Genomic DNA, 25,064 nt, shown 5'->3' with positions numbered 1-25,064 from the left:
ACCACAAAACACTGTATTTATAAAAGATATCAACGTTTTTCCTACACAATCCTAACACGTTTTTAATGTTTTCCTCACAATATTTATTTATTTACTATTAATCTATTTGTATGATTTGTTCTTTAAATAGCCATTTATATTATTTTTCGGTCTCAGGAAATGACTGAGGGATGAAGAGACTGATGTCTGGTTCTTTAGGTTCTGACGGGTCTGCGGTTCCTCTCCTGACCCATTCTGTCTGATATCAAACAACCCACTGTGCGCCACTGAATATCGCCGACACATTTTTTAATGCCTGTGTCTTCCCACAGGCTAAACAGGAATATACACTGCTCAAAAAAATAAAGGGAACACTTAAACAACACAATATAACTCCAAGTAAATCAAACTTCTGTGAAATCAAACTGTCCACTTAGGAAGCAACACTGATTGACAATCAATTTCACCTGCTGTTGTGCAAATGGAATAGACAACAGGTGGAAATTATTGGCAATTAGCAAGACACACTCAATAAAGGAGTGGTTCTGCAGTTGGGACCACAGACCACTTCTCAGTACCTATGCTGTCTGGCTGATGTTTTGGTCAGTTTTGAATGTTGGTGGTGCTTTCACACTCGTGGTAGCATGAGACGGACTCCACAACCCACACAAGTGGCTCAGGTACTGCAGCTCATCCAGGATGGCACATCAATGCGAGCTGTGGCAAGAAGGTTTGCTGTGTCTGTCAGCGAAGTGTCCAGAGGCTGGAGGCGCTACCAGGAGACAGGCCAGTACACCAGGAGACTTGGAGGAGGCCGTAGGAGGGCAACAGCCCAGCAGCAGGACCGCTACATCCACCTTCGTGCAAGAAGGAACAGGAGGAGCACTGCCAGAGCCCTGCAAAATGACCTCCAGCAGGCCACAAATGTGCATGTGTCTGCACAAACGGTTAGAAACCGACTCCATGAGGATGGTATGAGGGCCCGACGTCCACAGATGGGGGTTGTGCTCACAGCCCAACACCGTGCAGGACGCTTGGCATTTGCCAGAGAACACCAGGATTGGCAAATTCGCCACTGGTGCCTTGTGCTCTTCACAGATTAAAACAGGTTCACACTGAGCACATGTGACAGACGTGACAGAGTCTGGAGACGCCGTGGAGAGCGGTCTGCTGCCTGCAACATCCTTCAGCATGACCGGTTTGGCAGTGGGTCAGTAATGGTGTGGGGTGGCATTTCTTTGGAGGGCCGCACAGCCCTCCATGTGCTCACCAGAGGTAGCCTGACTGCCTGACCGAGATGAGATCCTCAGACCCCTTGTGAGACCATATGCTGGTGCGGTTGGCCCTGGATTCCTCCTAATGCAGGACAATGCTAGACCTCATGTGGCTGGAGTGTGTCAGCAGTTCCTGCAAGATGAAGGCATTGAAGCTATGGACTGGCCAGCCCGTTCCCCAGACCTGAATCCGATTGAGCACATCTGGGACATCATGTCTCGCTCCATCCACCAACGTCACGTTGCACCACAGACTGTCCAGGAGTTGGCGGATGCTTCAGTCCAGGTCTGGGAGGAGATCCCTCAGGAGACCATCCGCCACCTCATCAGGAGCATGCCCAGGCGCTGTAGGGAGGTCATACAGGCACGTGGAGGCCACGCATAATACTGAGCCTCATTTTGACTTGTTTTAAGGACATTACATTAAAGTTGGATCAGCGTGTAGTGTTATTTCACTTTAATTTTGTGTGTGGCTCCAAATCCAGGCCTCCATTGGTTAATAAATTTGATTTCCATTCATGATTTTTGTGTGATTTTGTTGTCAGCACAAAGTATTCAATGAGAATATTTCTTTCATTCAGATCTAGGATGTGTTATTTGAGTGTTCCCTTTATTTTTTTGAGCAGTGTATATCGTGTTCTTCCATTTTCTCTGCTGTAGCTTTTTCGTGCTCGCTAGCTTCGTGTTCAGAGATTTCTTCCGTTACGGGCAGCTCTTCGGTTCTGTCTTGCTTTTTATAGTTTTTCCGGCTTCTTCTCTTGCTTATCTCACTCATGCTCTAGATTTATCTATCGAGTTCCAATTTTGTTGTGGGCATTTTTACCCAACTCTGGAGAGCTAGCTGACTATGCTCCTATTCCCTCCGCCATCTTGAATCCCACCTTTATTTGTTGTTTTTAAGACTCCGTAGTTGTGCATTACCATTTCACTGACAATGTCTTCTCATAACATATATAATTACCCAGTAATATTTTTACATTTCCTGTCAACTTAAGACAACCGGGCTTAGCAAGTTTTCTGGGGGAAACCCTGCTCTCTGTTAGTACCATTTTCCTGTTTTTGTTAGCTCTAATCTGTTTATCCGTTTAGGAGTATAATAAAAGAAATAATGTGCTGTGGATTTTTTTTAATATACATAATAGCTTTGAATTTAGCAAATGATTAAAGTATTATAAAAGTATCCCCATTAATCCATGAAAGGTAATACCACTTACTGTTATCTATTGTTTTAAGTCCAAGAAAAGCATTTCTAAGTACATGCTGTTGGGTGATATATTTATTGAACAAAAATTGTGAGATTGAAGCATTCAATGGCTTAATGGAAGATAAAATACAATTTTTGGTATTAGACTTGCAAAGGTCATTGATCATCAATTCCAATCGCTGGATAATTGTTTTGCGTATGTCTAAGTATTATATTGGTAGTCTTTCTGACCTTCACATTATCAGTGCACAACTCTGTAATTGCAGTTTTTAGCTGAACTTGTAACATAGAGGGTGTTCTTTAAAATCTAGCAGTTTCTTCAGCAGCCTACTGTACTTTATTTCCCTCTACTTTAGCAGATTAACTCTTCTGAAATCTCTGCATGTATGTGTTGCAGGTGTCTGGCATTGTGGGCAGAGCTGATGTCTTGGCTTGTCTGCTGTTCCTGCTGACGTTCCACCTCTATATTAGGTAAGGCAACTCAGCGTCACAGTGTCCTCATTTACACAAGCTTATAAAGTTCCCCTTATTGGAACTTTGGACTGACACATCACTAGATTCACCCATGCAGTTACTTCATTGGTATTAGGGATGCAAGTTATTGAATAATTCATCTAAAGTTGATGCATCAATTGACTAACGATTGATACGCAGCTTTTTCTCTTTTTTTCTAAAAAAAAAGTGTTTTCTCTTGTATCAAGGGAATTGACAATCTTTCATAACATGAACAGAAAATTTTTCATAATATGCTCAATTCTAAAAAAAAAAGCATCATTGTATTAAAAAGTGTTGTTAGCTGTATTAAAGTCTGAATAAACAGAAAATTTTGACCTCACACATATGAAATATAACAAAACATGAGCCTATTTTCTTTTTCTAGAAAAAGAAAATAGATTCTTTTCATCATGGGAGATTAATAACAGTTCATCCCCAATGAACAGAGAAATATCAAGGACAGCATACTTTACTTGCCACGCCATGTCAACAAAATGGACAGATACTGCTTGAGCTTATTGTGTGTTCATATTTTGTTGTTGCGCAACACCCACGCCCCTCCCTCCTCTACTCTCTCACTCTCTGCTTCCTCTTCTGAGAGGGGAGATGTGCTACCAGCTCTCCATCTAACAGGTGAATTGAGTTTCATTAAATCTGCTGGGATTTACCCTGTCCAGAACTGAAGTAAACAGTTTGAAGCTGGTGTCGAGAAAGACTCGCCTGGTTCCTGGCGACCTTCTTTCAGATGCCTCACCCTTCTTCCCCCTGTGAATCAGCCAGACTGAGCAGCCTGCAGTCAACTAGTTTCACAGAAAACACCTGCTAACAGTCACTCTTTCTCTTTATTACAACTTGCATTTGTTATTGAACCAGGTTGGTTTTAGTGACTCGGGTGAGTCCCAAGGACGTTGTTTTACATATAGTTTTGGGCTACAAGCAACCTATAAAACATTTTCCACCTTTTCCTCTCCAGAATCAAACATCATAGGTATTTTACAACCATCAAAGAACTTTGAGGTGAATCATTAATTGAATGTCCACAACATCTTTTAGATGTTCTTTATGCTAAATATTTTATTAAAGCCTATCTATCCCTAATGCTGACACTGAGAACTAAAAAGGGAACCTTTGAGAGAGACGGATGGAGTATGACTTTTCGAACCCCAGAACTGGCCTGACGATGAAGAAGGTGTTGCAGCAGGAGGAGGAGGTTGATTGACGAAGGCAGGGATCTCTGTTGGTCTGATGAGCTTTTGTCTCTGAATGGATGGTGAGGTCACACAGGACTTGGGTGCTGGCAAGAAGAGTACTGACTTAGAGCGGCAGGTCGTGGGTATTAGGATGACTTTCTCGTGTGTAGCGTTCCTCAGCTTCTTGTCTTGCAGCTCTGAAGCTCCCTTCACCTTGTCTCATGATCTTTCTGGTCCTTTGAGATGTAGATACGCTGACCTCATGGAAGGAAGGCACCAGTTCTTCTTCTTTGCCTTTGTTCTTTGTCTTTGCCTTTAACTTTATCTTTGTCTTTTGGGGTCTGAACCCAGCTGACGAGAAAAGTGCGATTTGAAGCCACATGTTGTGGGCCTGATGGATTGGTCCCCATCCGCTGGACAGTCTTCGGCTTTGTGGCCCCGGCTCTTCTTCAGCTGCGGAGTTCTTTGTCCAGCTCAATCTTGGCTCGATGCTACCTGGAGGATCCAATCAAAGGTTCCTCTTTTGCACTCACCCTATGTAGGGTTTATCCACCCTTTTGGTGCGTTTGCATTGGCTAGCACTGTTGCTGTGGTCGTTTCATTGGCTGACTGCTTGGATAGATGATCTCATATCCATCTTTGTCTCAGAGACATTATGTCCTAATGTCTGTTCTAATGACCCAGGGTTGCTCAACGGTCCTCTTATGTCTGTTGCCTACACAACCTTTTCTTTGAAAAGTTTAAGTTGTTCAACAATCTGTTTCCAAATAAGGCATTGATCATTTCTGCTCTCCTGTTAGTTCCCCTTTTTCCCTTAACCTTTCACCTACCATCTACCTCCAACACATCAGTGATCTTTAATTGCAGTTACACCTTTTACACTGTGGCAGGGTTCTATTATGACTTGGTCAAACATAAACGACTGGTCAAGGCCGGAGATCACGTTATTGAAATTTATTAAGCGTTTCTTCAGGTGAACAAAGGTGGCAGGTGCAAAATATATACAAAGGACGTCCAAGGCAGATTAAAATCAGACAAACAGCAGTACATTCATTGTCAGAGTCCATCACCTTCAGTGTGACTTCTCAGGAGTCTAGCCACCGACTGCCTCCCTGCGGAGCAGAGCCCTGCTTTTAAAGCCGCAGGCTCTGTCCACAGGAAGTCCAAACAAGCAAAAAAGAAAAAAACGTCTTCTTACTCTAACTCTTAAAGTATACATAATAATAATAATATTAATAATGTAGAAAAAAACAAACAAACTTGTAAACAAAATACAATACTCAATTTTTTTTTTTTTTTTCTCAGAAAATGAAAAAAAGTATTTTTATTAATTCTCTCCACAAAGAGGTAAGTCACAAACAGTAATTGCTAAAGACATTGTCTATTCAAAGAGGGCTATACCTAAGCATATAAATGGAAAGTTTAGTGGAAGGAAAAAATGATAGAAAACAGGTACACAAAATACATAAATATCTGCAGCCTGTACAGGATTGTGATGGACAGTCCATTCAAGAGTTTGAGAGTTATTCACAAGGTGTGTCCTAAAGCTGGAGTAAGACCTTCAAGAGCAGCGCAAACAGAAATACCAAGGACATGAGCTTCATGAGCTACGACTGTGCTGCTTTGGTCCATAGAGGATCTATGTACTACTGTCACAAGAAAGATGAGAGATAGCAGACCTAACAATCTGATGATGGCCACAGTCAGAACGACACAGGCTTTCTGAACACCACCTCTTTTTTTTTTTTTTTTTGTTTATTTGTTTATCAGGAGAACATACATACATTGATATTACATACATTTTGCAAAGCTTACATGACTTCTCCGATTTTTTCTTTTTTTTTTTTTTAACACACAATGAACACAAATCCCCGTACTGACATAACAAAAACGAGACCAAATAAGTAAAATTACATAAAAAAAATAAATAAATAAATAAAATAAAATAAAAAATAAAAAATAAAAAGGGGGGGTGGGGGGGATGAGGGGGTTGGACGGCATTGAGAGCCTAAAAGGCAACAACACTTTACTCAATTCTTCTGTAAATTTTAGTCCCATGACATGATGGGTCAGTCACATCAAGATATGCATTATAAAGGCAGAGATTTTAAGTATGTCACAAAAGGTGCCCACTTGTGAGTAAATTTTGCTGAACTACCTTTCACTGTTAATAAAATCTTTTCTATCCTTAAGCATGATCTTACAGTATTAAGCCATTGTGAAGTAGATGGAGATATAGGAGATTTCCAGCAGAGTAAAATGCAGCGTCTGGCAAGGAGAGAACAGAAAGCCAAGACCTCCCCCTGCAGGGGCGACAGATTAAGTGAGGTCCCTGGAACTCCAAAAATGGCAATTAGTGGATCGCTTCGGATCTGGATTCCAAAAACCCCTGAGAGTATGGAAAAGACATAGTTCCAAAATTTTTGTAAGTTCGGGCAAAAGAAAAACATATGACTTAAGTTGCAGGGAGAGGTCTGGCATCTGTCACACTGGTCCAAAATCGAAGGAAAAATTGTAGATAGACGGGATTTTGAGAAGTGGACTCTGTTTATCACTTTAAACTGTACAAGCTGTAATCTGGCACATGGTGTGCTTTGACGTATACTGAGAATAACTTTATCCCACCATGAATCAGACAGTTTTACACCCAATTCACGTTCCCAAAGAGTTCTGGTTTTACCCGATGAATCGGGCTCAATTCCCATAAGCTTTCCATATATATTGGAAAGGGGTGATTTCAGATTGGGTGTCAAAACTAGAAGGTCGACCCATGGTGGATCAACAGGAAGAGTTGGAAAATTAGGGAACAACGAAGAAACACAATGTCTAATTTGGAAATAGAGAAACAGATGAGAAGTAGGTAGGTTAAATTTCGAGGACAACTCCGAAAAACTAAGAAATAGACCATCTTTGTAGAGATCTCTCATTGTACAAATGCCTCTCTCATGCCAAACTCTGTAGCCAACATTAGTGGTCGCAGGAGAAAATAAAGGATTTTTTAATAACGGCATTTTAATAGAGGGAGACATAAATTTAAAATGGGACCTAAATTGTGACCAGATCTTAAGTGTAGAGAGCACTATAGGATTTGTAATAACAGAGGATAGTTTAATTGGTAGTGATGAATAGATAATTGAGGCAGGTGAAAAAGATGTAGAAATCGATTGAATTTCAAGTTTACACCAGATCAGATTAGGTGAATTTAGCCAATAAATCAATTTATGAATATGTGAAGACCAGTAATGCATTGCAAAATTGGGTAAGGAAAGACCACCACTCGTGGTGAACTGCTGCAATAGAGAAAGCCTCAATCTGGGGGCCTTATTGTTCCACAAAAATGAAGAAACCATCTGATCGAGGGACTTGAAGAACTGTCTATGCAAGAATAGAGGGATACATTGAAATAAAAAAAGAAGTCTCGGTAGAACATTCATTTTAATAACATTAATCCTGCCAATTAGTGAAAGAGGGAGAGAGTTCCATCTCTGAAAATCTGATGCAATTTGAGAGACTAGGGGGGGCAAAATTCTGAGAAAACATTGAGGGCAGAGTACGTGTAATATTAATTCCCAAGTACCTAAACCCTGAGGGGCTGAGTCTAAAAGGAATGTCAGGAAGCCCAAGTTCCAATGCCAATGAGTTTACTGGGTAGCATTCACTTTTAAGCAAGTTAATTTTGTAGCCGGAGAAAGATCCAAATTTTTCAAGAATATCCAAAATTGGAGGAAGACTATGTAAAGGATCCGAAACATACAAGAGAAGGTCGTCTGCATATAAAGACAGTTTAAGTTCAACACCAGAGCGGATAATTCCATGAAAAGAAGAGAGGGATCTTAGCGCAGCAGAAAGAGGTTCAATGGCTAACGCAAACAAGAGAGGAGAAAGAGGACAACCCTGTCTCGTACCGCGTCCCAATGGAAAATAATCAGATTGGACGGAGTTGGTGACAATACAAGCCTGAGGAGATGAATAAAGTAGTTTGATCCAGGCCAAAAACCTCCCCCCAAAACCAAACCTATTGAGAACGGCAAAGAGGTACTCCCATTCTACTCGATCAAAGGCTTTCTCGGCGTCAAGAGAAATGATCACCTCCGGAGACGTGGGGGAATGAGCTGAAAAAATTGCATTCAATAGTGTACGAATATTAAAGAACAAATGACAACCTTTGATGAATCCATTCTGTTCATGCGAAATAATCTGAGGAAGCACCATCTCAAGCCGAGTTGCGAGTATTTTAGCTAAAATTTTAAAATCCACATTCAAGAGCGACAGGGGCCTATAAGACTCGCAAGCAGTAGGATCTTTACCCCTCTTCAACAGGAGAGAAATTGAAGCCTGAGCCAACGTGGGGGGCAACAGGCCACGCCCCAGGGACTCATTATAGACCTCGAGAAGAAGAGGGGCCATCTTGTCTTTAAATTTCTTTAAAAATTCGGCAGGAAAACCGTCCGAGCCGGGGGCCTTACCACTCTGCATATTATTGATTGATGTAAAAATTTCTTCCAATTTAATGGGAGCATCAAGTTGATCAGAAACCAATTTATTTAACCTAGGGACATCAATATTCTGAAGAAAGGCAAATAACTCATCTGAGCCCGATTGCATTTCAGATTTATACAGATTACAATAAAAGTTCTTAAAAATGTCACTGATGGAAACAGCATCGGAAACGAGATTGCCTAACTGATCCTTGACTTGTGATATTGTGCGAGAGCTAGCTTTGCGTTTCAGTTGGTGTGCCAGGAGTCTACTTGGTTTTTCTCCATGCTCATAATAAGAGGCTCGAGATCGAATCAAGAGAATCAGAAGTTGTTAGGAGATCAAGTTCAGTTTGAAGATCCAGTCGTTGCTTCAGTAAAGCGAATAACGGATTAGTGGCATTTTGCCTGTCGATTTCCTGAATTTTTGTTGATATTTCTGATATTTTAGTACGGATATTTTTATTAGCATTAGCTGAAAAAGAAATAATCTGACCCCGAAGATAGGCTTTTAATGTTTCCCATACTAATGAGAAAGACACTGTGTCACTCTTGTTAAACGTAAGGAAATCATCAATTGTTGATAGGATAAATTTATTGAATGCTTCATCTGATAACAGGAGACTATTAAATCTCCAACAAGGGCAAGAACGGGGTTTATTCATGAAGTTTATATCAAGGCTTAAAGGGGAATGATCAGAAATAATAATCGGATAGTATTCAGAAGATGTGACTCTATGCATTAAAGAGCCATCAATAAAAAAATAATCTATACGGGAATAGGACTGGTGTACCTGAGAGAAAAAAGAATACGTCTTAGTTAGCGGATTACGTGCCCTCCATGGATCTACATACCCATTTTGGGTCATAAAGTCCGAAATTGATTTAGACATATTTGACTGTGTAGAGGCCCGAGATGAGGAGCGATCTAATGCTGGGTTCATTACACAGTTCAAGTCCCCCGCTAGAATCAACAAATGAGTATCAAGAAAAGGAAGTGTGCTAAATAGATTATTTATAAAATCAGGATTATCAAAGTTTGGTGCATAAATGTTCACTAATAAGACAGGGGTATGGAACAGACTACCTGCAATTATAAGAAATCTGCCATTTGTGTCTCGCATTATTTTTGATGCTGTGAAATGAACCTTCTTATTAAATAATATGGCTACTCCTCTAGCTTTCGAGTTGAAGCCCGAGTGGTAAATCTCTCCAACCCATGAATATTTGAGCCTGGACCAATTTGCATTTTGCAGATGTGTTTCCTGTAGAAATACTATATCAGGGTTTAGGCGCTTCAGATGAGAGTTTATTTTAGATCTCTTCACTGGACTATTAAGACCTTTAACATTCCAACTTAGGAATCTAACAGACACTTTCAAATCAACAGACATGTGACCAGTTGTTTAGAACAGAAGTTGAAAGATATTGCCACCCCCTCCATCCCCAAGAAGGGACAAAAAAAAAAAAAAAATCACAAAAAAACAAAAGAAAACATATACAAACATCCCCCCCCCCCTTGCTTGCACTCTGCCCTTCCCCAAATGAAGGGACCGTGCAGACTCCAACAGGAGCCACTTTAAACTTATCCTTACAACCAAACAGCACAACAAAAAAGCTCCCTTTAATACTAGGCGACTCCTGCAGAATCAGCAGAATAGAGAGAAAATTAAAATATACAATAGGCACTATTCTAGGAAATCAACAACACCTGCAGAAAACATCCATCATTTGAATTACACAAGTAAGCCCCGACTATTTCGAAACAGTCCGTTTTTTCTTTTTTCCTTTCTTCCCATTTCTCCTTAATGTGAAAATATTACTTAACCAAACAAAACAAAGTCCCCAGAATGTGAAACAAATCCTTGTGATTATAGCTCTCACTTGATAATGGACTCGATGTAGATATTAGCCTCCTCCGGAGAGGTGAAAACTCGCGTAGTTCCACCATGGGTAATCCGCAACCGGGCCGGATGGAGCAAGCCGAACCGGACCCCCTCAATGCCACGGAGTCGGCGACGGCAATCTGTAAAGGCAGCCCGTGCTCGGGCCGTCCTAGCAGTATAATCGGGGAAAACGAAGATGGTCGTACCGTTCATCTTAATCCGCTGCAGCTCCCTTGCCTTCGACAGGATTTTCACACAGTCGGAGTAGTAATGTAGCTTAGCTACGATGGGGAGAGGGCGCTCACCTGCCTTGGGTTTCGGGATCGGGATACGGTGAGCGCGGTCGAGCAACGGTTCCTCCGCGAAACCGAAGGCTTCCTTTAGCAACCGAGAGACCGCAGCCGTCGAAGCCGATAAAGGGTCGTCCTCCGGGACACCAATGATGCGGATGTTCTGACGCCGGGACCGGGATTCCAAGTCATCACATTTGTCCTCCAACTGTGCCACAGTTTTAGTAAGGCTGTCCACTGTCTTCCGGAGGCCAACGATGTCATCAGTGCAGGTGGATAGGGATTTCTCCATCTCAGCAACCGTTACGTTTAGCCCCGTAAAACTCTCCTGCACCGCAGTGAGGCCAGAGGACAATTCCTTCTTGAAGGACAGCAGCTCGGACTTAATTGAAGAAAGACTTTCACCAAGAACAGCATGAAACTCTGCCTTAAGTATAGCAGTAAAGTCATCCCGGAGAGCCGCAAGCAGCTCCTGTTTAAGACTGCTGGCATCGCTAATTGCAGCGGCTCGGGCCGCCGCCTCCGACACAGGAGTTGACTCAGCACAGGCCGAGGACTCACCACGAGGAGCAGGCCGCAAGTGGGACTGAATCGAATTTCCTCCTTTTACCGGCTTTGGTGGCATTATAGTGTCCAAAAAAAAGGATAGTGTTCAATGTATTGATTAGTTATCGTTTGAAGTCGAAGTCAATTAAATGTGCCAGGTAATAACCGAAAAAAAAAAACAGCTAACCCGCAGGAGCACGCCAAGACACGACTTACTCCACCGCCATTCAGCCAGAAGTCCCCACAATACTCAATTTAATAGAAAACACTCAGTACGTTCTGATGACATCACTAAGTCATCATGTGACTCCCTTCCATCACGCCACAATCCGGAAACAACCATGCTTGAAAATAGCACCGGGAAAATGTTTAAAGCTGAAAACAGGTTTGGATGAAGTAGTAGAAGTAGAGAAGTTACTACTCATAAGTGCTGCTGTGATACGAAAGAAATCTGTTTATTTTGAACTGGATAATGTGTATTCTGTTCTGGGATTTCTCCAGTTGTTGTTTTTTTTTTTTTGGATGGTTGATATCTGAACGAGTCAGTGGAGTTCCAGAAGCAGGAGGGTCCCGCTGCCATCTTTGTGATTCGGACTGAAGCTTGGAAAGACGAAGAGACTGGTCCTGCTGGAACTGGATATTTTGCTTGGACAACAGATAAGCTTATTGAACAAGAAAGGGGGCCCCCAATCCTTTAATTTTTTTATTCCACAAACTATTTGTTCATGAACATTTTCAAAACTGACAACTTATGTGCACATTGACGGAACTGAGTGAACTGTTATATTGAAGCACTAACTGGAATATGTCATTTCTTTGTTGAGATGAGCTTTAAAGCGACTGTTTAGAAAACCTACCCTCAATTTTCTGAATATTAATTTGATATTTTTTATAAGGGTGGACAATTTAAGTTTTATTCCTTAATTTTATCAAGGTAATTAGTGTTACCTGAATTCTTTTTTTTTGTGGGGAAAGAAAAATAAACTTGAGTTGTTAAAACTTATGTGCTTATTATCCTCCTGTGTGACCCTAGAACAAAAGTAACTTTCCTACTGAATTTATTGCTAATTAAATTAAGTAGTGGTTACATAAGTATTTTACTTTGAATCTTATCCAATTACTCAAAATGTTTAGACTTCATTCTTTAAAACTTTCTTGTTTTGAAGTAAGGAATAATCTCATCTGTTTTTATAAAACTGCAGGCTAGAAACTTACTTTCTCTTTTTCCATGAAACCTGCTCTTCCTGTCTCATGACTCTCTGTCTGACTTTGATGATTAGATAGAAGAAAGAAGTAGAATTAAAGCAAAGTTTGCAAGAGACAAAAACAACACACACAACCAGATTGATTTTATTGAAGTTTAAGTCTACTATTGGGCCTAGATGTCACTTGTGTGATTAATCTTAAAGGTAACTTTATTTATTGTTACTGTTAAACTTGTCATGAAGTGGTGAGGCAGACGCAGCGGACCCAGGTAAGATGAATAATGATTTTAATGAAAAGCACAGTCCACATAACCGGCAGCACACACATTGACAACGAATTGACAAGGACCCGACGAGGAACAAGGAACACAGGTGGAGTTAAATACACAGCGGGTAATCACAGAACGAGACACACCTGGGAACAATCAAGGGGAGGACAGGACAACGAAGAGACTCAAGGACACAGAAAACTCGAAATTAACACACAGAAAACACAGAACACGACAAAACTAAAATCTCTAGCATGGGGAAGTGGGATGATCTCAGGTTTTGTTGACAATTTCTAAACAGAACCGCATAAAGCGCATTTTGCATTCCACAGACTATGTTTGGACTGTTTCACTTTCCTGTTTAGTGATGCTCCCACAGCCATTTTTGTTTCTCCACTTAAGGCTGACCATCAGCGCCTTCTTTTGCATGGAGGCCAAACTATAATGTGGAAAGAATATATAAACAAACGCTCTTAGTTGATTGATTGGAACTCATTTTAATCTAATCCCATTAATTGACAGTTAATCCTAAATTGATTGTTTGCATCCCTACCTGGTATAAATAGCAAATGATCCAATCAATTACATACACTGGCAATACTGCATCACTGTGGTGCAAAAGAAACAGAGACCTATTTGAAAAGCTTTATAAGCCTCCAGGAAGATGTTCAGGAAACATAAAGGTTCATACCTCACTGTGGTGTGGCCATGATCTCCTGATTTCTCATGCCAGGCACTCCTGCCCAGTGCACTATCACATCCAATCCAAATCCTGTGCTCCAAATGCACATTTGGAAGCTGAACATTTGGTCTGACTGTCATGAAAATAATCTTCTCGTCGCTGCATAAAAACACATTGTTTGATATTATCAGAACACACAAACCTCCCCCTATCTCGTGGGAGCACTAAAGGTCAAGCATGGATCAAGGATGGAGCATGCGAAAATGCATGAATATGCCCTGTTGTGATTCTATAAGCCCATTAGAATTGTGATAATTAATTTCATTTACCTTATTTTTCGGACTATAAAGCGCACCATACCAAAAGCCGCATCTACAAAGTTTAAAAAAACAAAAAGCAACTGGAAATGTACATATATAAGCCGCACTGGGCTATAAGCTGTTGTGGTAAACTGAGAGCGGTGGTTTTCCACAAGGACGCAGCAGAGGGCTGAGGAGTCATTCTGGAACCCACTTGAATCTAAATTCAACTAGAATTGAATTTAGATTCAACAAGGCTGAAATGAGGAAGTTCTGAATGCGTCCTTGCTGATACTTGCAAGGTGTATGTGATAAAGTCCCTTGTGAATGTATGTAAGGTGTTGTGTGCGTGCGTGTGCATGGGAAACTCACTGTAAATGCTTTAAAAATGAGGTTGTATTAAAATGTGAATGCCATTGTATTCTCTGGTGTCACAGGAGTATTGATGAATGGGTCTCCGAAGACTCGTTCCCTTCCACTGTGTCTCCAGGGTCTCTGCTCATCAGCTTGTTTCTGGGTACCTGTGCAATGCTGGTCAAGGAAACAGGAATCACTGTGTTTGGAGTGTGTCTGCTCTATGATGCTCTGGTGCTGTGCCGCAAGCCTCTCACACAGTAAGCACAAAGTCCTTTTTTTGTTGTTAAGCCCAAGCAGCACAAGGGCTGTGAAGGCCTGTTCTATCCGTACTATTATTATTCTGTCAAATAAATTAACTTTTTGAACGCTTAAACATATACAAAAATGCCCTGAATTGGTTGGATGCATCAGTCATTTGTAAAAATGACTGATTTTAGGGAATTCGAAAAAGTTGCAGCAGGAACAGCTTAACAGCTCCCCAGGCAAATTGCAAAATACCTTCTGCCTTGGCCTAACTTTATCATACAAGCATGAAACGGGACACATTTGTAAAACTCCTCAAAACCTTCAGAAAACTCTCTTGCACCCATTTAGTCCAAACAGAAGTTGGCCATCTTAGATTGGCTGACGTTTGGCCATTTATAGCCTCCACATTTGACTGAACTTCTCCGAGATTTTTCGCTCATCAGATAATGGGGATCTAAATTTATCAAATTAATGAGGTTTTGAGCATGTTAAAGGGGTGTGACCTCAAAATCTTGCCATAAAACATAAAAATATTATCTAGTACACCAAAACTCATTGAGATGCCGAACCTTCAGAGATTAATCCGTCATTAGGGCTGGGCCATATCATTCATAATAATACCAGTAAAAATATATATTGTGAAATGCTAATTTCTTTGTGTAAATACGTACACTGGCTCCCCCTGACATCTGATTTGCCCCATCTGATTGATACCCCCCCCCCCCCCCCCCCACACACACACACCCTCCCCCCATGACTGACATGTAACAACACCAGGTTTATTCCTATACAGTATTTGGAATCATTCTAACCCACTAATATGCAAAGAAGAAAAAGAATAATAAATATATGAAAAGAAAATGTATAAAACTATATATAAGGCCATGTGATAATATATATAAATAGATTTATATCAGGCATGGACCCAGCCTGCAGTATTCTCGTACTCATAAAAGCAAGCCGTCCTGTTCTGCTGGATGTTCCTCTTGTGCTGCGCTGCGGTGCAACTCTAAGGTTAAAGCACACTTCATACCAGGTGATGGTAAAACACCAATAATTTATTTACTGATCCTCCACAAAAAAGACAGAAAAACAACTGAAGAAAGGAGAGGGGAGCGAAAATGTTTGTAGTTTGGAGCAGCGGTTGCGCTACATTTTTTCTTTGTCCATCATATGATAAGTTAATTGCATTTTATTTCCGTTATGTAGTCATCAACTTTTTCTCTGCAGTAAGATAAGAACGTTTTTGAAATCAGTTAACATTTCATCAATTGAAGTGATCGGAATACAGCAAGACTCTGATTGTTACCTCATCCTGCACTCATCCCCCTCTGCAGGAGAAAAATCCTACAGAAGTGGATCAGCTGTGCTTTACACTCCAAAGTTGTTCTCTGTGCGTAAAGTTGAAACTGGCTGCGCATCAAATGGTTGGATGCGCGTTATCACAGTCTGGATAAAAAACAGCAGACAGTCTCTGTACTTATCAAAAGAAGGGTGAGGAGGGAATCCGACAGATTAATTCAGTTAAGTTTTTATTGGTTTTGTTTTTAGACCACCATTAGCGCAGTGTAACTACATGTTGTATATTTGGCGTTTGTCACCTGATGTGTGATTAACTGGAGAGTAACGGTGGAGATGCGTGCGCATTTACTGCGCTTGTTAGAGTCTAACGGACATCTGCACTTTCATTTCTTTCCTTCCTCAACAGTCAGCTGATGCTCCTCTATTTAAACTACAATATGTAGATCAACACAACTTGATCGCGTTTTTTCTTTAGGCTTTCTTCATGTACTGCAGGCTAAATGCGCCAGAAGCCCAAGACCCATCAGGCAAATAGTTCTGGTAATCCCGGAGCAGATTTCAGGTCGGATCTAAATTCTAGCAAAAAATGCATCTTTTAATTTGATAAGCCATTTGAAGACTAAGCAATCTGTGTTGCTCCATTTGTGTTCTGTTAAAACAATCAGAGAAGAACCAACCTGTTGTAAATAATACACATTTGTCTTCAAAAGTTCTTGTGTGAAATATCAACTTGTTTAATTGGTGATGGTATCAGCAAGTACTTAGACTGTAGACTTAGATTAGCAGAAGAAAGACTAGATCTTGATTGTCTTAATATGAATATGTGAACTGTTAACCGAATAGGTTTAAATATTCAGCAAAATTATTCAAAAACAGACTGTTGTAATCAATTTACTCTACATAGGCACACATAGGTATATATACACACACATACAGTACATGTGTGTACCAGAGGTTGCATTAACGGAATATTTTCCATATTTGACCTGTTATTTCCTTAAATGACTGGAAAATTTAAAGCCCGTTCATCATTTTGCAGGTTATAATTAACACCCTTGACTGGTGCACATGGGCAGACAAGTATAGTAAAGTGTAGACTTTACACAGGCAACTAAAATCAATTAATAAATAAAATCCTTTCTGAATATCATCTCATGGACACTGAACTAAATGCTTCTTTCTGACCCAGAGCTGACAGCGTGTTGAAGAGTTATGGACCGGACGCTTTGGAGCGTCTGGTTCAGAAGTGCATTCCAAACCTTTGGTTGAAATGGTGCCTTTCATTCCGGTCTCCATTATATACAGAACAGAGAAAACTAAAGAGAATGCAACGTTGAGCTAATCCATTTATAGTCTAAACAGGAGCCAGCAGTTAATAAATAAATAAAGGTGCATCAGTTAGCTATGCGCAGTCCGCTGCACAACCAATGCGGAGGCGACTCCGACCCTGCGAAGAATTAAACTTAACTCACTCTGCGACAGTCTATCACTCAACAAAATGAGTCTTCTAGGTGCACGTTACCCTCCTGCACCCAGAAGAAGAGCGGCTCTCAGGAGGAGCATGGCAGATGTAACACCTGTCCGTTTCGGGGAAGCGAAACCACACAAAAAGATCCTGGTAAAAGCGCATGATCATTTATTAGAAGTTATTGGGGCAACAGTCAGTGGTTTGTGTCACTACAGAGAAAAGGTTAGATGAGTTCATCTGCAGATCCCATTGTGTGATGAATATTAACTAAACCACATAAAATGCGGTTAAATAGCCTATGTTAACATGATTATAATTTGACTGGTAAAAATAGTACATGACTGATTTTTTTAATGTTGTTGGTCGAAATGACTGATAACAAAAGTCTATCGCTTTGTTCTCTAGAAAAAAGAATCTAAAAACCCTCGGTTTCCTGTAGACGCTGCCAAACCCTGCAGCTCTACTATCTGAGTCTCCAAGTCCCTCAGAGATCTGGTTATGTCTCTAGTGACATTGCAAGTGAACTGTTGACACAACTGCTTAATTTGACATTTACCATAATCCCACCACTGTTGGACAGAAGAAAAATCTGATTTAGATTGTTTATGACTTACCCAGAAATATTCAAAAGCTGTTCTGAAAGCTCTATCGTTTAAAAGAGCTGTATTAAAATCCTAGTAGACACTCTGTATATGAACATTTTTAATAAACACAGAGCAACAACAGTGATCAGAAAAACTAACAGGAATTATTTGACAATTCTTAAATATATTCAAATGATGTTTAAATGCATATATACGATTCAATCTTGCCAAGGATAAAAGATTATCTTTAGAATGACTCCATGTATACTGTCTCTGATTCCTGTTGAACGCTCTCCACACATCCGAAAGGTCAGAGGTCGCAGGCAGCTGCCTGAGCCTCTGAGAGGATTCAGCCTAAGGCTCTAAGTGGTTCCTATCAAGTAAGGGATTTTCAGTGCAATTAAAATCTCCACATAAAAACAAATAATCATTATCACTACAATCATTTACAGCAGGGGTCCCCAAACTCGGTCCTCGAGGGCCGGCATCCTGCACGTTTTAGTTCTCGACCTGGTAGAACCAACAACCTTTTCAGCAGGTCAATGTTCTTCTTAGGCCTTCTAATGAGCCATCATTGGATCCAGGTGCGTTAAACAAGGGAGAGAACTAAAACATGCAGGATGCCGGCCCTCGAGGACCGAGTTTGGGGACCCCTGATTTACAGTGTCCTCTAAAATATTCAATAGAAACATTCTATCCACCCCTTAGTTGGAGCATACACATTAAGAAAAACTAAGTTCACATTTTCATATTTGGCTTTAACTTTCAATAAATTACCTTCGATTATTTCCTCTGCTTCACAAAAAATAGGCAAAACATTCATAAAAAAGCCAATCACCACACCGCCACTACAGTTGGACTTGTGACTAAAAACAACCTACCCTCCACATTCCTTCTTCCAATCACTCTCATCAGCAGTGCTGTGTTTTTCTTGAATTAACATTATATCAATTTTCTATAAAGCTATAAATCTAAAAAAATCAGCCCTTTTCACTTCATCTCTGGCACCATTTAAATTTAATGTGCCTATTTTAAAATCACACATAGAAATGAAGAAACAAAAGAAAAGACACGGAAAAACATAAAATATTTCTCTAAATATCCTCATCTTCATCAGCAGTAATTGCTTGGGCTCTGACTTTCAAAATCAGTTTCTTTAAGCGATAAATTTCTTGATCTGTTAACACATCATCTACAAAATGTCCAGTTTTCTTTGTTAAAACCAAAGAGGATTCAACAAACATTTTTAAATCTGGAAAATATTCTTCTACTTTAATCAGCCTAAGTCCTTTAGTTTTTTGTAAAAACTTCTTAATTTCAGCAGGAGGATACCGATTCTGCTAATCCTGGTTCAAAGGCAGGTTACTATCAGACTCCAAACTGCTCTCTGCTGCTTTGTTCGCTCTCTTAGCTCTAAGAGCTTTAGTGCTGCAGTTAGCAGGTCCAGAACTTTTCCTTTTCTGGGACAGTTTCAACAACTCCTCATCAAGCATGCTGTCATCCTCACAAAAGCTTTCACAAAAAACTTCATCAGTTCTTTTTTCCCCTGAATCTGCATCAAAACTACTCACAGATTGATCACGTTTCATCTCACTATCAGTGATATCAACTTCATTAGAACAATCACAATCTATAAAGGATCGCACTTCAGGCTGTTCCTCTGCAGCTACAACAGAAGGATCACCAGGAACCCCGGAACCAGCAACATCAAGACCCACACTGACTACCGTCAAACCACCAGTGGCCGCGTGGCCCGCATCGGCACCACGTGGCCCTCTCCGGCGGCACGGCGTGGCCCTCTCTGGCAGCATGGTGTGGCCCTCTCCGACAGCACTGTCACCATCACCAGCATTCACCAACTGTGTATTCTAAAGCTTTTCTGGACACGATCGAATTACAGTATATGACCTTCTGCAACCAAAACATTTCATGTTCTCTGAAGAGGCAAAAACCATATAATTAAACCATCTACTCTGAAATTAAAGGACAGGTTTAGCTCATAAGCTGTGTCCTTAAGGATCATAAATACCTGCCTTCTATGACACACCGCGTTTAAAAAGCGCATATTTACAACCTAAAGAAACCATCTTTATGGGTGAAACTAGCTGTCCATAGTGTGACAACTCCTTAACAAGGAGATCATTTTTAATAAACGGGTGTGCATTTGAGATGATAATCTTTTTAGCTGGAGTAACCAGCGGGAGATCCGGTGTGAAAGTGTCATGAATGATGACGCCCCTTTCAACCAAATCATTCACTTTAGATGTACTATCAAGAAAGATTACAATCGCACCATTCATACGGGAAGCAGATTTCACACCATCACAACCTACCACTCCTCCAACAGCTAAGGCTGCCTCCTCTACTGAACAATTCACTGTTGGTATGAGTTTGACAGCATGCCAACATGTCAACTTTTCAAACTCTGCACCGCCCTCCACAACGGGCATGATGCCAAAACACCAAACCAAACCGGTAGCAAAAAACTACCGGACCAGCCTGGGACAACCAAAACTCAACTTAAGATCAAGTAACAGTGTGAAGAGAAAAGTGTTCAAAACACCTTGCAGAAAAAAAGGTAAAAAGAAGACTCAAAAAACCACTCAGTCTAACACTCCGTTCTCTTGCTCCAGTCACTGACTGTAAACTGGTATGACTGGGAAGGTGTGCAGACAAAAGTTGGCTTTTGCTTGCACATCTCCAGACAAAAGTGAGCTCACTTAATTAGAAATATATAATTTTAGTGATAAGCTTTTGTCCCATTTTTCAATAACGTTTAGCTCCTGTCTTGTTGTTTGTGAATCTTGAACTTTAGCCTAAATACAGACTGGAGTGACTGTTTCGTGGCACTGGAATTCACTTAGAAGAGCTGGTCCAAGTGGATAGAGAGTTTTCGTAGCACATTTTTTACATTGAGAAACTCACAGTAAATATAATCCTCTTAAAGCAGGGGTGTCTTACTCCAGTCCTCAAGGGCCCGTGTCCTGCAACGTTTAGATGTGACTCTGCTGCACCACACCTGAATAGAATAATTAGGTCATTAAGGCTCTGGAGAATTGATCTACACAAGGAGGAGGTAATTAAGCCATTTCATTCCAGTGTTTTGTACCTGTGGCACATCTAAAAACTGCAGGATAGCAGCCCTCGAGGCCTGGAGTTTGACACCTGTGACTTAAAGCAGTAAGAAATGGAGTAACACTTCTGTATTGGAACGCCCCAAACTAACCGCCCACAACCCTCCTTACCGGCCAGTAATAACTGACTAACAAACACACACATTACTGCATAAACATTCACCAAAGTCTACAGAAAACACACACACAATCAATTAAATAAACATAATGATATGATAATAATTAGTAAGAGAAATAAATAAATTGAAAAAGGGTTGGAGTGTCTCTACTCGACTTCCACATTCTGAGTATAGTCAAGAAACTTAGTATGCCTCAGAGGCATAATTTACCTTTGAGGAAAAATCTCAGCTTTAAATTGTAGAGTACCTACTAGACTCAGTAAATGTGATGGAGTAGAATTAACTGACGGACCAGAAGATTTTGCTGTTTCAAAACGTTGGACAGACCTGAAACACCAAAAATGGCTGACAATGGGTTAGGAACAATAAGCCAAGCTTATTTTGGCAAAAATATCAAACCAGTAAGTCGTCAGCTTTGTACATGACCAAATCATATTAACATGTTTGGTCAGAGATATGCTGCATCTACCACAAGCCTCACTGACAGGGTGGAACATTCGGTCTAGTCTGGCATAGGTATATGAATACTACATATAACCTTTCATTGGATCATTCTCACAGTTGACGTTTGGATCTTTTTTGTGCCCACAAAAAAGTCCATACTGATTTGCCAAATTAGAAAACAAAAGTTAAAATACAGATCAACTAGTTGCCAAAAAAATCAAAGTCACCTATCTAAGACTACTTTGGCTTTTAATAGGATAACCTGTTTTTGCTCCACAGTCACCTTTTGAGTTCTAGACCCAAGGACTTCCCCCACTTCTGCACTCCCTTCATTAAACGGGCTTGCCTTATCTCTGGCTATGTGAGTATTATTTTATAGTGATATTTTGTTTACTATTTTTGCATGTCTTAATCACTTTATGAGCACTGTTTGAACACATGATCGTCTTTTGGTGTTTTACTTCAATAAAAATCAGTTAATTTATATAGTTGTGATTAACAAAGTTAATGTTAACTTATTTTACATACAGATCCAGTTAATATCCAGATATTGTCTAACTTCAGTTCAAATCAGTCAAATTAATTCCATCTCAATTATTTTACTCTTTCCTCCATTAAGACTCTGAAGACCATTATTCTTTGTCCAGAGGTTTAATGATGTAGAAAGTGTGAAACTGAAATGAAGTATAACAAACAATACAATTACAACATGTACAATTGTAATCTTCCATGTACACTGTCTCTATAGTGCAACATAAACTACATTACTTTAGATGCAAGAAAAACCATGACTGCACTCTAAACATGTTGCTTCAACAATCTGAGAAAGTTAGAGAATAAAGTTATCTCATGTTGCAAAGAACTGGAAATAAGTAAAGAATAAACAATATAAATACAGATAAAACCAGAAAAGATGAAGGACGGAGGCAGATGCATGTGGATTACTGTCAATCGTCAAGCAACATGTATACATCCATAAACTTCCTGTGATGTCACTGTTGGACTATTCACAAAATCACTTTTAGGTGGTGCTAAAGATACACTTGCAACAACTCTAATGGCATAATCATATAGTTACAATCAGATTGCAGTATGTATAATCTAATGTCAACTAGTAAAACATTACTTTTCTAGGGAGCTGGAGGAGGGAGTCTGACTTTCCAGCAGTCCCTTTCCCTGAGTAAGCAAATGACGAATGTGGAAAGTAACAATTTCCTTTTAACTGGAAGACCCAGTATGACGCACCCTTTACTGTAAATATCTTATCCCTAAGCAGTCATGTGACTACTGGAGGATTCTGGGTTGCAAAAACTTAATTTTCAAAGTCTCTTTGTACTTGGGCAGCAAATGTGACCACTAACCTAATTTTGAAACCAAAATTTTTTTTGTTACCAAAAGTCATTTGGCAATCCTATTCCTCAGACATGGTCTATTTCACTTAGAGCTTTGGTTTGTCAAATATCACATCAATATTAGGAGGGCACCAAACACCAAACTAAGGCCCTGGCCCTCGTGCTCCTTTTTCCTGATGTTGCAGTCGCTACATCTACCACAACGGCTTTTCCTCTTTATCCACTACTCTAAGCATTGAGTCATAGGCTTTCTTGTAACACAGGTTTTCATTGTACCCTTTCATTGTACTCTGTTTCATTGTACAGTTGGCTCACTTCCCTCCTTGTTACCTTGATTTTAGCCTCTTATAGCCAAGGATCACTGACTGGGTGGGGACTTGTAGTTAAGTCCCCACAGTTCCTCCTTTTTGCCGTAGCATTTGTGTTGTATCTCGTCAATCTCAAGTTGTGATGGCAGTTGCCGTTTGCGGATGTTGGAACACTGAGCTACTAGTTGTTTAGTGCTTAGTGTTGACTGGGGATGTCGAAGTAACCATTCCTTCACCAGTCTTTGCAACCATTCCTTCACCAGTCTTTGCAACCTCTCTGATTAGGGTTACTTGAGTAGTAGCATTCCAACAGATCCACATTTTCATCTCTCGCCCATTTCCGTCTTGTTCCAGTAGCCCATTTGTCATCAAGGTGCTCTGGTTCCCCAACACCTGACGCAGACCTTGTTTGGCCGGGCAACGTCTGAGCCGGCATGTTATACATCTTAGTATCTCTCATGGTGTCTCGGGTGATATACTGATGCCTTATCTATTGAGCTATCCAGTCAGCTTATATACAAAAAAAAAAAATTCCCTTCTCACCCACCGCGGGTGGTTCTTATCCTCTGAGCTCGGGTCCTCTACCAGAGGCCTGGGAGCTTGAGGGTTCTGCGCAGTATCTTGGCTGTGCCAAGGACTGCACATTTCTGGACTGAGATGTCTGATGTTGTTCCTGGGATCTGTTGTAGCCATTGGTCCAGTTTGGGGGTGACTGCCCCGAGGGCCCCGATGACCACAGGCACCACTGTGGTCTTCACCTTCCAGGCCCTCTCCAGTTCCTCCCTGAGGCCCTGGTATTTCTCTAGTTTCTCGTGCTCCTTTTTCCTGATGTTGCAGTCGCTTGGTATTGCTACATCTACCACAACGGCTTTCCTCTGTTGTTTATCCACTATGACAATGTCTGGCTGGTTCGCCATTACCATTTTGTCTGTCTGGATCTGGAAGTCCCACAGGATCTTAGCTCTGGCGTTCTCCGCCACCTTTGGGGGTGTTTCCCACTTTGATCTCGGGGTTTCCAGTCCATATTCTGCACAGATGTTTCTGTACACTATGCCTGCAACTTGGTTATGTCGTTCCATGTACGCTTTCCCTGCCAGTATCTTGCACCCTGCTGTTATGTGCTGGACTGTCTCAGGGGCCTCCTTGCACAACCTACACCTTGGGTCTTGTCTGGTGTGGTAGATCTGGGCCTCTATTGCTCTGGTGTTTAGGGCCTGTTCCTGGGCGGCCAGGATGAGGGCCTCTGTGCTGTCCTTGAGTCCAGCTTTTTCCAGCCATTGGTAGGATTTACTGATATCAGCCACTTGGGTTATTTGCTGGTGGTACATCCCATGTAGGGGCTTGTCCTGCCATGATGGTATCTCTGGCACCTCAACCTCCGTTCCCTGTTGTCTGAGATATTCACTGAGCACATTGTCTGTTGAGGCTTTGTCCCTGATGTATTTATGGATCTTAGTTGTTTCGTCCTGGACTGTGGTTCTCACACTCACTAGTCCTCTGCCTCCTTCCTTGCGGCTCGTGTATAGTTTCAGGGTGCTGGATTTGGGATGGAACCCTCCATGCATTAGTAGTTTTCTAGTCTTAATATCCGTGGCTTTTATCTCCTCCTTTGGCCAGCTAATTATTCCAGCAGGGTATCTGATTTCTGGCAGGGCATAGCTGTTTATCGCACAGATTTTGTTCTTGCCATTGAGCTGGCTTCTCAGGACTTGCCTTATTCGTTGGAGGTATTTAGCTGTGGCTCCTTTCCTTGTGGCCTCATCGAGGTTGCCATTTGCTTGTGGTATACCAGGTACTTGTAACTGTCCTCTATGTCTGCTATTGTTCCTTCTGGGAGTGAGACCCCTTCTGTGCGGATGACCTTCCCCCTCTTGGTGATCAGCCGACCACACTTCTCTAGTCCGCATGACATCCCAATGTCCGTGCTGTAGATCCTGGTGGTGTGGATCAGTG

At 41.0% G+C, this 25,064-nt stretch overlaps 1 protein-coding gene and 1 long non-coding RNA gene across 6 annotated transcripts in view; one reads left to right on the top strand and one right to left on the bottom strand.

The window, feature by feature from the left end:
- The window catches only part of tmtc1 (transmembrane O-mannosyltransferase targeting cadherins 1), a 114,845-nt gene that overhangs the window by 36,763 nt on the left and 53,018 nt on the right, over positions 1–25,064 (top strand). For all 5 annotated transcript variants that reach the window (XM_028043538.1, XM_028043541.1, XM_028043542.1 and 2 more), the window contains 3 exons: positions 2,855–2,928; positions 14,235–14,411; positions 21,731–21,812. In XM_028043538.1, the coding sequence (XP_027899339.1) occupies positions 2,855–2,928; positions 14,235–14,411; positions 21,731–21,812 (333 nt within the window). The remainder of the gene's footprint in view (positions 1–2,854; positions 2,929–14,234; positions 14,412–21,730; positions 21,813–25,064) is intronic.
- Positions 158–22,467, bottom strand: LOC114160778 (uncharacterized). The gene is made up of 3 exons (XR_003598848.1): positions 22,456–22,467; positions 17,011–17,018; positions 158–295 (listed from the first exon to the last, which is right to left on the bottom strand). It is a non-coding gene; the product is annotated as an uncharacterized LOC114160778 (long non-coding RNA).

This window comes from Xiphophorus couchianus, chromosome 17 (assembly GCF_001444195.1).
Source record: "Xiphophorus couchianus chromosome 17, X_couchianus-1.0, whole genome shotgun sequence".
In the NCBI taxonomy this organism is placed as follows: domain Eukaryota; kingdom Metazoa; phylum Chordata; class Actinopteri; order Cyprinodontiformes; family Poeciliidae; genus Xiphophorus; species Xiphophorus couchianus.
This window is presented reverse-complemented; position numbering and strand designations above follow the sequence as displayed.